Source organism: Anser anser (assembly GCF_964211835.1).
Source record: "Anser anser genome assembly, chromosome: Z".
Taxonomy (NCBI): domain Eukaryota; kingdom Metazoa; phylum Chordata; class Aves; order Anseriformes; family Anatidae; genus Anser; species Anser anser.
In genome coordinates, this window is record NC_139723.1 from 1,965,117 (window position 1) to 1,978,782 (window position 13,666).

General features: G+C 37.0%; 1 protein-coding gene across 13 annotated transcripts in view; it reads left to right on the top strand.

Annotated features, from left to right (window-relative positions):
- MCTP1 (multiple C2 and transmembrane domain containing 1) overlaps positions 1-13,666 on the top strand; it is a 277,914-nt gene that overhangs the window by 145,026 nt on the left and 119,222 nt on the right. For all 13 annotated transcript variants that reach the window (XM_083816846.1, XM_083816848.1, XM_083816838.1 and 10 more), the window contains one exon: positions 2,404-2,534. In XM_083816846.1, the coding sequence (XP_083672972.1) occupies positions 2,404-2,534 (131 nt within the window). The remainder of the gene's footprint in view (positions 1-2,403; positions 2,535-13,666) is intronic.

Sequence of the window (13,666 nt, forward strand, 5' to 3'; positions counted from 1 at the left end):
GCTGTTTGTGGAAGATACTGGGACCACTGATGACACACCTTCCTCTTTCCATGGCCATGACAGCCCTTGTGGTCTTTGAGCCAGAAGAAAGCAAAAGTCAGAAAGAGACCACAAGTGTCTGGGTGTCAACTTTGCAGACCTCAGAGCCAGCCTTAGGGCCTTCTGACCTGAAATTAGGCTTATGGAGGAATTGTTGATTCCCACAGGCTATTCATAAACTGTCTAGTTCTACTCAAAACAATACTGGTGGTTATACTGGTGGTTTTTAAGTTTTTGTTTTTTTTTTAATTATTATTTTTTAGTTGCTGTCTTAATTTGAACAAGTGAATTGACTGATAATCTGAATACTTTGTCTGGAATCATGTAGGGTAAATATAAGTAAGTGTAAAAGGCCTTTTTTTTTTTTCAGTGCTCCTTAACTACTGTGTATGATTTAGCTTTTGAAAATGAAAAATGCGTCTTGGTATTACTAAAATTTCAGTGAAGAGAACTCTGGTGGGAATCCTAATTCAGACTGTAGTCTCTATGCCACATTTGGACTGGCTATCAAAGAAGTCAATTCCAATTCTCCTCTATTTCCATTTCTGTAACTATGGTTTTTAAAATCACCTAGAAGATTAGTGACATTTTCCCTGTCATTATTTGGATTATGTAGATTGGAAGAAAATAATGTTTCCCTTTAAGTATTTACATGGGTGCTTTTCAATAACACATTTTGAGGCAAACAAAAAAAAGACACTGAAGAGATGCGCTTCTTTTCAGACATCTCAGACAGAAGATACACTTACCAGTTTGAAATACAGGAAAGATATTTTTCAGAGGTGTAATACTGAATGATCATTATTTATAATCACGTGTCTTTAATGGAACAAGGTGGAGAGTAATTTAGAGATTTATAGGAAAGTCAGAAATCTTTTTGTAGCCTTTTAACAAACGCGAGGGGAAAGCACATGGACTTGGACATTGGCAGATCTTCCATGTCAATATCCTGTACATACTGTTTGCCATAATCTCCATTTTATTTATTTTACTTTATTTTTTGTCTTCTGGGTAAAAAAGTGAAGCCGTAAATTCATCACGTTACTACATTACCACATTACACACATCTGTTCTAGACCTGTCTTCACACAGGTATTCACTGTAAGGGAATTTATTTGTTCCTTTGATTGACTTTCAGCATCTTTGTTGTATTACAACCAATGGAGTAACTGTTCTTTACTTTTTCTGTGATGTAGGTTGGAACATGCATAGGTGCTATGTGATTGATAGACTCACCCCCCACCCCCCCCAAAAAAAATAAAAAATATGTATTTATATATTTGACCATTTTAATCCCTTTTTATCCTTTGGATTTGTGATAAGTAAATTCTAGTGCATAGTGTTGAGATTAAACATCTCTTAAATGGCATCAGGATCCATATGCAGCTGGGAGTCCCCATCAATGCCTGAAGAATCATCTGGAAGTCTATGTTTTTGTGTCCTCACACCCACTTCAGGGTCTGTATCTACCTACCTTTTCACCCCTTTTGTCACCCAGTTTTATGATAGTGTTACTTGGTTTGAAAAAATATTATTATTATTTTTAAATCTGTGCATTTTCATGTACAAATCAAAACGAAGAAATCAAATCTCATGCTTTTAGGACTTAAACATTTCTGTAGCTTGTCTAGTCCTTAATCCTCTTTAATTTTTCCATTTTTTCAAGTCAGTGAAACACATCAACCCTGAAAGTAGAAATAGCTTCATAGGTAAGGTACTAGGGCAGATGTGACCACTGTTCTGCATTTTGATTTATAAACATGCAAAGATTCTGTACTGCAGAGCATGTTCAGAAGTACATGGACTGAAGTATGTTAAGTACTGAAAATGATTCAGAAAACTACTTCTATCTGAGCTGCAAAGGAAACGAAGTAAATTGCAGTTGTTTGTTTGTTTGTTTGATTTCAATTATTTTTTTAAAATTACATTTTTGTCCCAGTATTGATGAAGCTGGGGAAAGAGGAGATGATCAAATTGTTTCTGTTTAAATACTCTTAGTCACCATCTACTTGTCATTTCAGGTGCTTTGTTTTTCTTTAGGCTGAGGTAATTTGTAGCTAACTGCCACTCAAGATAGGGCATGATTATTCTACAAAAAAATGTATCCATTCCCAGGGTAAATCCTTTGTTATGAAGGCTTTTGAAGGTGACAGGCTGCAAGATTTTGGAGGTTGATGATGTGTCAAAGAAGCATGAGAGAACTGACCAATAGTCTTTTTTAATTACTGTTTTTTAAATCCTCAGTCCGTGAGATACTCATACCTTAAAAATGCTTCCTGAACACAGACTCTAAAGATCAAATTTGAAATTCAAGAGAAAGTTCGCCTTCACAATGCAATATGACTTCCTTTTTGCTCTTTTCAGATTGTGCCAAAAACTTTGAATCCTCAGTGGAGGGAGCAGTTTGACTTTCATCTCTACGAAGAACGAGGTGGAATTATTGATATTACCGTGTGGGACAAAGATGCTGGCAAAAAGGATGATTTTATTGGCAGGTTTGTGCACTTACAGCCTTCTAGTTCCCTGGGGATGGGAGCAGATGATTAAAATGAACCTTGCCGTTGAAACTATTTCTTAGGATCATTTGTTCTTGCCTTTCTTTTTTCAAAGGTGGGGGAGGATTTTTTACAAAGTAAGAGTATAATTTGTGGCGTTGGCATTATTCTTTACCTTGGTGGTGTAAAATAATTTGTGTTGACCAGTAGGTGGCAGCTTTTACCAATTGATAGACTTATTTTTTCCAAAATGAAAACCCCATGTTTAGAACTATAATCAAGATGCAGGAGGTTCCATATGGCAACGCCCAGCATAATTCCCATGACTTGTGATAAAAATGTAATACCAAAATGATGTTCTCATTTTTCAGTCTACTTGGTGAATGAAATGAGAGTATTCTGTGAAGAACTCACAGTTCAAGAAATGGTATAAATCTGTGTGATTGTGCTCCCTCTGACTGTCTCAGAAGATGATAGGTGTTTTCAGACAATTGCATTAGTTGTCTTATGCTTATAGATGCTGTACAAAGACAGTGCTTCTTTGAAAGCTGAAAAGTGTTTACATCATATTTTAATAGATATCCATACATTTACAATAAAAATAGTAATTAATCCTGTATACTTTGATTGTTAGAATATTGGTTATAGGTGTTTTCACTAGGGCATTGATACTATTAAGTAGTAGAATGCTTTTTTGGGTGGCTAAAATTAGGAATGGAAATCCTCCAGACTGAGCTATGTGCTTCTGAAGTCCATGTCGTTATGTTTCCACTAACCTTTTCCTCTCTGCTTCTGTTTAAGTTAATGGCTTTCTTTAGATCAATTGGATAATATTACGTGTTTATTTCCTACCAAGCGGGAATTCAGAATAGATGCAGAGTCTTTGGCAAGCAAACAGCCTTAGTATCAGACAAAAGCTTTTCAAAAGCATGCATAGTACAATTTTATTTTATACAATGGAACGTGGATGGAGTGATATGTTTATATTTGAAGTTCATATCGCTATCTTTTCCCTTTTTTGATTTCAGTCAGCACAAAGGGTAACAATGACTATTTTTCTGAAGTAACATAATCATTTAGACCTGTCTCAATATGTGGCAAACCTCTGGAAATCATTTCTATCTTCTGCTTAGCTTTAACCTTCTTATCCAAAACATGGTGAGTTTTGGAGTTCTCACTTAGGACTTTTCAGTACACAGACTTCGGAACAGTACTTACATTATTACTATTATCAGTAATTATAACATTAAGTTTAAAGTATTTTAGAGAACTGTATAAAATAAAGACATGGGTTTTGCTTCAGGGTGCTTGAAACCTAGATAAGAATGCAACAGAGAAATTAGAGTAGAAGAAAAATGTGTAACTTTACGCATATAAGCTATTTAGGTAGCTTTTCAGATATCTGAGAAAGTTATAATGTCTTAAGCTTGAGTATATTTCTTTTTAGTAACTGGAAGCTATCATGGAAGCAACAAGCAATTTCTACATTTTATTCAGGCCCATGAAATATGGTAGTATGAGAAATCTTCTCTTGAAGAAAACATCTTGAAGCTTTTAGCATTTCTCCCTGAGAGTATCTTGTTTTGTTTTGTTATTCACCCAAACAGATGTAATTCCTCTATAGCATGAATGCCAGAAAAGATGCTCCTCTGAGAAAGCTCACCTGCAGCGCTATTGCAGTATTGAACTGATTTCAACAAAATCAGTGGTACTTCTCCCAAAATCTCACCGCGCTTGATTTTTGTGACCTTTCTGCTATCAGTGTGCTTATAATCCCTCTTCACTTTGTCCTTTCAGACACTCTCTCGTTTTCACCAGAGATGGTACCACATCTCTGGATAATGTAACCTTCAAACAAATTCTTCTCCGTGAAGATTTCCATGAAAAACTTTGTCATTTGTCAAACTCAATCTGAATACAAAAATAGGTCTTAATATTCACCTTCACTAATACTCTTCAAATCACTATGGATAAAAATCACCAGTACTTGACAGCTCTGCTTTACAGGGACCTCTCTTACCCAGTTTCTTATTTCAAGGCTGTCTCTGAAAGCTGTAAATGCTTTGGTACAGACACTACAGATTTGTTCTGTGTGTGTGCTGTGATAAATAGATATTAATTTCGTAAAGCAAGATTGAGTCGTAGTCCATGAGTAACGTCTGAGTAGGTCTCTCAAGGCACATAGAATAAACTGAATGTTTTGGCTCGGGTTCCAGGAAAGGTCATCATGTAGGACGGAAACAAAAGACTTCCTTGTAGTGTTCTAGCATGTCTCAGTGATGAAGAATAATCAATTTCATCTTATTACGATCTTCCTACTTTCTTACACAATATTTGAGCCGTAGCTATTATAACTTTATTATATATTATATATTATATATTATATATTATATTATATATAAATTATATATTTATTATAACTTTTTTATATAACTTTATTAAATGAAAACAATTTTTTTCCTGAGAAACTGCCCTGTCCGGCTAAAGCATGGTTAGGGAGAAGCCAGGCTCGTTTGAAGAGATCCTGCACATTGAGAGAAACAGCAGACTGAGTTAAGAAAACAGTATAAAAAAAGTCTAAGGAGCAGTTTTCATCTCTCATCTACAATAATTTTTTTTTTAATTTTTTTTTTTTGTCTATCACGTTCAACTGCTTGCAGAGCATGGGTGAAGGTCAGCAGAATTTCCCCGTGCAAAATGCAGATGGGCAATCTGCTTTGCCCAGGAGTGTCCTTGTTAGAGCAACATCCCAAAAAAAAACAGAGTTTCTAAAATAAACTGATTTTGGGGATGGAGAGCAGGAGTTCCCCCACGATCTCGGTGTGGATGCGTGGTGGTGGGATGAGAGAGGCGATGCCTACTGGGCAGCTGCAAGTCAGGGCTTCTGAGTGGAAGATTCGCGGGACAAGCTCCAGGAACCGTGCAGAAAGTGGCACTGGTAGTACCCTGGAATCGAGGTGTTCTTTCTGTGTTAACTTCCATAACTTGCAAATTTCGTTCCGAAGCAGAACGTCATAATTTCTTCTGGAATTATATTTTGTGTCAGCTGCACCTCAGTGAAATAAAAGAACTGGGAAGTCATGAACACAGAATTCTGTGGGCCATGTAAGCATTGTCGTAATCATTACCTTGGAGCACTGTGGAGAACCAGGATGAAGTCAGGAGTATGGCAAAGTGGAGATGGCACGTGTGCTCAGCCTGTGAGGGCTTGGGTTTGCAATCCTTTTTTGAGGGCAGGAAGATGAAAGAGGGATGTGAGAGAAGGCTGGAGACATGGAAGTGAGATTCTGGCTTTGGGTCTGCGTGACAGGAGGACAGAAGTGGAAGGAGTGGCTTGTAAGAAAAAGGAAAGTATTAAGAGGGTGAGAGTGACAGTGTGGTATCCTAATTCAGAGAAGGAGAAAGATATGTCTGTCACAGAACGAGCATAAAGCTCCGTCTTCATCTTGGTACCCAGACACGTTTGGTGTGGTGATTCCCAAAGTGAGATGCTGACTGCTTTATTTCCATTCTTAACTTTGAGCCCTATATATTAGTCAAATTTGAGTTGCAACTATATGCACAATCCATGTGAGTATAAAGGATGTAGTGCATCATGAACTTTCATCTACGAATAACCCCCAAAAAAGGAAATCCTAGAACCACTTCAGTGTTTAATTTGAGATTTCAAAAGCCTGAAAAAAGACCTCACACAAAAGCTCTGAGAAAAATATATTTCTGATGATCTGCTGATTTGTATAAGGAAACACTGACAGATTCATGCAGCATGGAGTGAGGGATTAAATTCTGGCATTCTTCTGAAGATCATTCAAAGAAACAAACAAACAAAAAAAGTCAAGAACCAAGGATGTGAGGTCTTGAAATCCTTTTTTTTTTTTGGAAAGCACCAGCACTTAAAGTCATTGGGGCAGGTTTCTTACCTTCCAGTGAGCATGTGAACTTGCAGTATTAGTCAATACTTCATCTGATAAGTAGAAATACGTAGGTATGTCTGTATTGTGTTCCGTCTGAGTATGTTTAATATTCACATGTTTTTGCTATGTGTAAATCATTTCTTTTCCATATTGAGTCGATATACTACTGTGATTAAAAACACATACTGTGATACATTTATGTAGGTAATTCTACGATCAAAATGAAGGTGAAATGATTTTAATCTTTGTGTAATTATTTAACTTTCTTTTCATCTGTGTTTCTGAAGGCGATCCTGACTGTCACCTTTACGATAATCAGCTAATAAATCCTCATGATTGTTACACCTCTATGCATAGCAGTAATCTGAACAAATTGGCTGCTGACAGCTGCAATAAATTGCCAAGAATGAGTGCTGTCAGAGAACAAGTTGTTTCTGTGAACATACAGGATAAGTAAATCCCATGTCATGCAGTTTTATTCAGCTGTAGTTATTTGCAACCCAGTACAGCAGGATTTATAGCATTATTTATTGGTATGAAAAATGCGTGTTTATCTTTAAAATGACATTAACTTTCACTCATATCTTATGCCAGGAAATTACTGTAGACTTCATCTAAATCTATTTTCATCAGTATTTATAGATGTTTCTATCTTTTACCAAACCTGATGCAAATGAAGAACAGCAGAAGACCTTCTGTATTTTATATTCATTAAAGTTATGTATTAACTATATCTGTAGAAAAGTGAGATATGTTCCATAATTTTTCTGAACATTGTCATTAAAATTCAAACTGTTTTTGTGTTTGTATATATGGGTACACACCTTATAACATTTATTTAATTTCGTTCTCTTAAAATGGATGTTGTGAATCCAAAGTTACAATACTGAAAATGAAACATTTTGGTTTTTTTTTTTCAACAGCTAATTGGCTATGTTTTGTCTGTTTAATTTTTTCATCATAGTGAAGCTATAGAGGGTTTTTTGGGTGCACGTAAACAGAAGCACAATGAGAGCTATACTGCTGCATTATTAATCTGAAAACACAGTGATATACTGCTCAGAGTTCTATACCAAAGTGGGATTTTTATATAAAATATTTATGTCTTTTCAGTTTTATTTTTCCACCCAAATTTTTATAATTTCACTATGGCAGACTGAATATTGTCAGCAGAGAACTTAGTTGTGCTGTTCAGCTGTGTACTGGTACTGCAACGTGCACGTAAAGTTAAGTGAAGGACACTAAATGTGCTACTGTGAATGTTGCTTTGTCATTTTTTTCTAAAGATGTGGAGACTGTAATTTATATTAAAATACTGACAACTTTCTTTTTTAAATATTGTTGCCCGACAAAGAGGCTTTGAATAGTAGTTGTCAATGTCTGTGTGCAGCCGCTGTATTGAAACTGGCGAATTTTTAAATTTCACAGAATTCTATGGAGACAAAAAGGATTTTTCTGGATTTGTAAATAGGACTTTATTATGGTGGTATTTCATCTTTTTTTTATTATTATTTTTTACATGGTTGTTTGAAAAAGTCTGCACGTTGCAGTAACTTTGGAGGCGAATTTTATTTTCAAAGTTTAAATCTATTGTTTAATATTCTATTGTAGTGTGAGTTTTGATCTGTGTGCACATGTGAATTACACAGCAATTCTGTGTAAACACAGACAAGCACACAACCAACAGACTGTGTGTATAATAGTTTGTTGATTATACATGATGACTAAAGTTAAATCATTGCAGATGTATTTCTCTGTGTAAAACGAAGGTTTTGCCAGAAGCATTAAACATCTAAAAATGCTTCTGTCAGGCCTGCCCTTGACAAATCCTGAGATGTGCTGAGCCATCTCCATTTGTGATTGTTTTCAAAGGGTAAATAGTGCATTTCGAAATCTGGCCTTCAGGTATTCCACTCCTTACTTATTACTATCTCCGCACATTTTAGCTGCATGTAACAGTGCAGAGACATTGCTGTTCTGCTAAAAAGCAAGAAAGGGTCATCTTTGTCTTTAATGAAATCTTAATTAAATTTCTCTTACCAGGTATTTTATTGTTCACAGTTTTTATTGACATTTGTTATTGCCATGTACTTTTGCAAAATTAGCAGTACTCCTGAACGTATTAACTGAGATACAGAATGCTGCACACAAACTGGCTATCTTTGTAGATCCTTCTTCTGGCCCTTAAGGTCCTGCATATGGAAATTTACATTACTGTATGAAGTAAGAGCTAAGAAATGAGAGGAAGGGAGAAGGAAAACTAAAATGGCTACCTAGATATGGGGGCCCTGACTGTAAATATGAAGAAAATTAATAGTGTTGATAAGGGTTTTTGAAGACAGATTGGAGCCACGTGGAAGATCATGCAAAGTTGTTTGGACCAGCTAGTGAGGGGAGAACCAAGCAGGAAAAATCAATGTTTCTCAAAGCAAAAGAATGGTTTAGCAAAGGAAAGTGTTAATTTTGATGCGAAGAAATTACAGTGATGAGTGTGCTAACAGTGCGTGTCTGTAGTGCGTGGCTGTGCTGTGAGGATGATATAGGACATAATAAAGCATCTGCAAGTACTTCTTTTTGTCTACACAATTTCAAACGTAAATCTGTAGTGTTATGGCGAAGAGCTATGCTTAGGAAAATGTTGATCTCATTCCAAAATCCATCAATGGGATTTTGTGGCACGGCCCATATTTTTTTTTAGCAAGCCATAAATACTTGCCTGCATTCAGGTATAGCTCAGTGACCAGCAAGGTTGCCCTGTGCTTGGTGGGGCTCTCATATTTTGATTATCCAGACCAACTTACCATTTCCTCGGGTCCTGCCGGGCGCTGCAGCCATCTGCAACCATCCTGGGGATCTCGTCCAGCACCCCGACCTCCCCTGCCGTCGGTGTCCTACTTAGCTGAGGTGCCGCCTCCAGCTCCTTGGGGAACTTTCCTGGTTTTCAGTCTATCGCCTCTCTCCATCACCTATGACAAGCACAGCATGGGGTCTGTAGTTTTATTTCTTTCTCATTATCTCTGTGCTTAAAAATGCCACACTCTGGTTCCTCCAAGAACTTCATGTAACTGCAGTCCTGTCTTTTTGAGCCCTATCATTTTCTGTCGCTGCCTTGCAGAATTTCCGCTCTCCGTTTGTTTCCTGGTTTTACTGGAACATTTTACTCTGCTCATAAAGGCTACGGAGTCTCGCAAATTGTAGCAGTTCGTGCCTCGCTTCTTCTGATGTGTGGCCAGCTCAGTTCTAATTGCAGAATTGCACAGTTTCCTCTCCTTGGCATCCTTTGGAGCAGCATAGACCTGGATCACAGTGGAGTTAAAAGGCTGTCTTTCTGAACAAGTCGTGACGATAATTAAGTTGCCTGGGTTGTAGCCAAGTGGTGCTTTTCTGTCCCTATCACTTAGGATTGTGCCAATTCCTCTTTTATGCTTTATTTTGTCATGTGAGAAAATGATCTCGCTATCTGCTGTCTCTCCCTTGCCTGGCCACCTGGCTTTTAAGAGGCCTTCTATGTCATGTCGCTACCTTTGTATTTCATTCATTAGCAAGGATATTTCACCAGGGTGCCAAAGCGGTCTTACATTCCAGGTTCTGTTAGAACTAGAGAGGGGAGGTGATTTTTGCCTCTTAGACCTGCTGATAATAAAATACTACATATAGTTCTGGTTTCCACACTTTAAAAAGGATGCAGGAGAATTTCACTGGATCAGAAAAGTTACAAAAAGTCATTTGAGGGCTGTAGGAGATGTGTTCCAAGGAAATATATAGGGAGCTGGTGGTGTTTAGCATATCAAAAGGAAGATCAAGAAGAGATATGATTATGGTATGTGAGTACCTTCACCTGAAGAAAATACGGGGTACCAATGCCTTTTTTTAACCTAGTAGAGAAAGGCATAAAAAGAACCAAAGCCAGATACATTCAAATTAAAAATAAATCAGAAACTCCTATTTCTAACATTTTGGGTAATTAACACATGCTGAAGACATGTTCAGAGGAAGTGGTGCATTCCCCTTAAATCTTCAAATCCTCTTTCTGGGAGTTGCACCGTGTCTCAGCTGCTACTTACCTATCACACTCCGGTGCGTGAGCTTGAGGCACTTACATCATTTTTTCCTCCCTTCTCATGTCTCAAGGCCTGCAAATCCAGATCCACGTGGCGTCTGGTAATGTTCATGTGCAGAGCTGACAAGGGAGGTATTCGGGAAGATGTATCTCTGTTTCTGAACATGTCAGCTACCCAAGGGCATGTTCACTTGTCCCTTCCCAACACTTGTAGCATTGTCATAGCTGTGCACTGGAGGGACCGCATAACATGGGGCAGCAGTATAATGCAGAATACTCTAATTACCCTAAAAGCTAAAATTTACTGAAAGGTGATTTATAGTCATGCTTGAAAATCTGTCTGCAGAGGTAATGGCTATTTTTGCTATAGTTCTTCATGCTGGCCTCTTCACCAGAGGTACGCTTTTCCTGTCACCAGCAGCATGTGATAATAATGCCATGAAGACTGAATTCTCCAAAAATTGGTATTATCTCCTGTTTTCAATGTGACTCCAGCCATATGCAACTTATGGTCTTCTGCAAATGTCTATAATTTTTCATGGTCCTCAGTGGAGAATAATAGACAAAAATTCCTACCACTGCCCTGCTTGTTCTGCAGCACTTTCTGGTAGCATTCAAGTTCACCTTCATCCTCAAACCATCTTTGTTCTCCATGGAAACACTTGTAGGTGACAAATGTGTCTAAAAGCACATCTTAACTGATGTAAAAGTGAGCTTTAAAGCTTGGAATACAGGTATGTGATCTTGGTTATGCACAACTTTGTATTTAGCGTCTCCCATGCTTGTCTTGATTACAAATCATCGTCTTAAAAATTAATGTTCATCCTGAACTTTCAACACTGTTAAATCTTGAAAAGTATTTTGTGAATTCTAGTTTTTGCAGGTAAATTGAATCAAAAAACTTTTGTAGGTTTTCCTACTGCTGTTAGTTATTCTAGGATAAGATTACTGCTTAGACAATGTCTTGCTGAAAACAAGCTTCCTTCATTGTTTTGGTCCCATGCAAAGATCTAGTGAGAACAAGAAACAGATCTAACAACAACAACAAATATTGCAGGAAAATTTTGTGTAAGAAAAGAGAAAGTTGATCCCCCCCCACCACCACCACCAGGAAAAACTCAACTATTAATGGAAAAGATCACAATTTTTCTAGCAGTGTAAATTGGAATGTTTCTATTCGGTTTTTCCTTCATCTTTGGACTCCAGTGCATGTGCTGCCAATGCACTTGCCTTATGCCTAATGCTCCATCCGCACTGCCTGTGAGTTAGGTGCATGCAAGTTGTATCTCCTGCAATATACTTATAGGAAAAATGTACAGGTAAAATCAGATTTTCAATTTATTTTAGCCTAAATAAGAAGTAACACATACTAATAGTTACAGCACAAAGAGTGCTGTAACTTTGTGAACTCAAGGCATTGGAGCTTGTAGCTCTGACAGAAACACTATAATTTTACAGTCACTACATTTTTATGATGCTTGTAGGTGTTTGGGTTTTTTGTTGGAGTGCAGGTAGCATTTGTTTTCTATTTTTGAGTGAGGGGTGGATTATTTCTGCATTACTTATATTGTAATGGCTTTCTGATTCTTTTACTTGCTCTTAAGAGAGTTTAAATGGTTCTTCCAATGATTATTGGTTAAGGTTACAGAGATTGTTTGCAGAGATATTTTTGAGGAATATCTGTTTTGAAATAAACTATCTAAGAATATTTAACACTAGAGGCATCTTAACCTACTCCTACTCTTAACTTTTGATCATAATATTTATTATCTTAAGGAGAGCATTATACTCCTCACCGTGACCTAAACAAAAATCTGACTGCTTATGTGCATGTGTGAAACTCAGATTGACTGTGAACCTACATTGACAGCAACAGCTTACGTTTTTCCTTAATTTCATTTCTAACATCTTATCTTCCAAAGAGTTCAAAATAAACGGTAAACATAAAACTCAGAGAGCTATGTCAGTTAGAAATTTTCTTATTGTAAAATAATTGAACCTTGTTACTGTATGAGCTTTGCAGTAGTTTAATTTTGACAGCTACACAGACAGTAAATGTTTTTTAAAAAATTAAAAGAAAATTTTCCTGTAGCAAATCTAATCTGCCTGTGATTGCATAGTGCCTATTTTATGAGGATGCATTTATTCTGATAATTGGCTATTTCCTGTCCTTAAATGCCTATTTATTCATGTCTGCCACCTTTTTCTCAGTTTATTGGCCCTGCGGTCACCACATTATCTTTCTCTTCAAAATCAATTGACATTTTATGAAAAGAGTTTGCTAGATGTTTAGCTTAGTGAGAGTGGCATATAGAACATGTGCTTGTCACATTAAATAATCACTGTTAAAAGCAGACTATTTGGTTGTTTAACTAACTATGGAATGTATTCATACACTTTACTTTGATATTGTTTTTGTTTTTATTCAGAGTAATGTATTGGCAAAACACTACTAAGAGATGCTATAAGTGGAAGTATTCCTAAAAGTGCTTTTTCACAGAAATTCCTGTACATTGAGAAATGGCATTACATGATCTTGAAGGTCTTTTCCAACCTTACTGGTTCAATGAGTTGGCACAGGCATTGAATTTTTATACACATTCGGGGTTGCAATCTAGGAAAGTTGAAACTTGTGAAGTATACATGTTAAAATATTAATACTTCTAAGGTACGTACAGAGTACATATTCACTGACTGTAAGGTATGGTTTTAATTAAAAGTTTCTGGTCAGCTCCTTGTTAGCTTTTCCTTCTAGTTCTATCTTTTATTTTTAAAGACGTTTCAACACTTGCAAAGGTATTTCTGCTGGCTAGCACGTATGGAGCCATTCTTCATTAGTTCAGTGTATGGTGTATCCCGTGCAGCCAAGGTTATTCAGGGAGGGATCAAGCAGGGTGGATTGGCTTCAGCCACTATTTGTGCAGTTATAAGCAGTCCCTGCTCATTACAACATGAGACATCTTATTATATAGGGGCTTGCGGCATCAAATTTTATCCTGGCTGCTTGCATGAAGCTTTGACCCTGAGCCGTTCACAGCTAACTGCAAGAGAGCTGAGCCTTGGGTGATGCTCAAGTTGTGCTTTTCTATGTTCAGTCGTGTTGACTCCATCACAATTAAGTCCACACAGATTTTATTTTCTCTTTTTTTGTTAGAGGG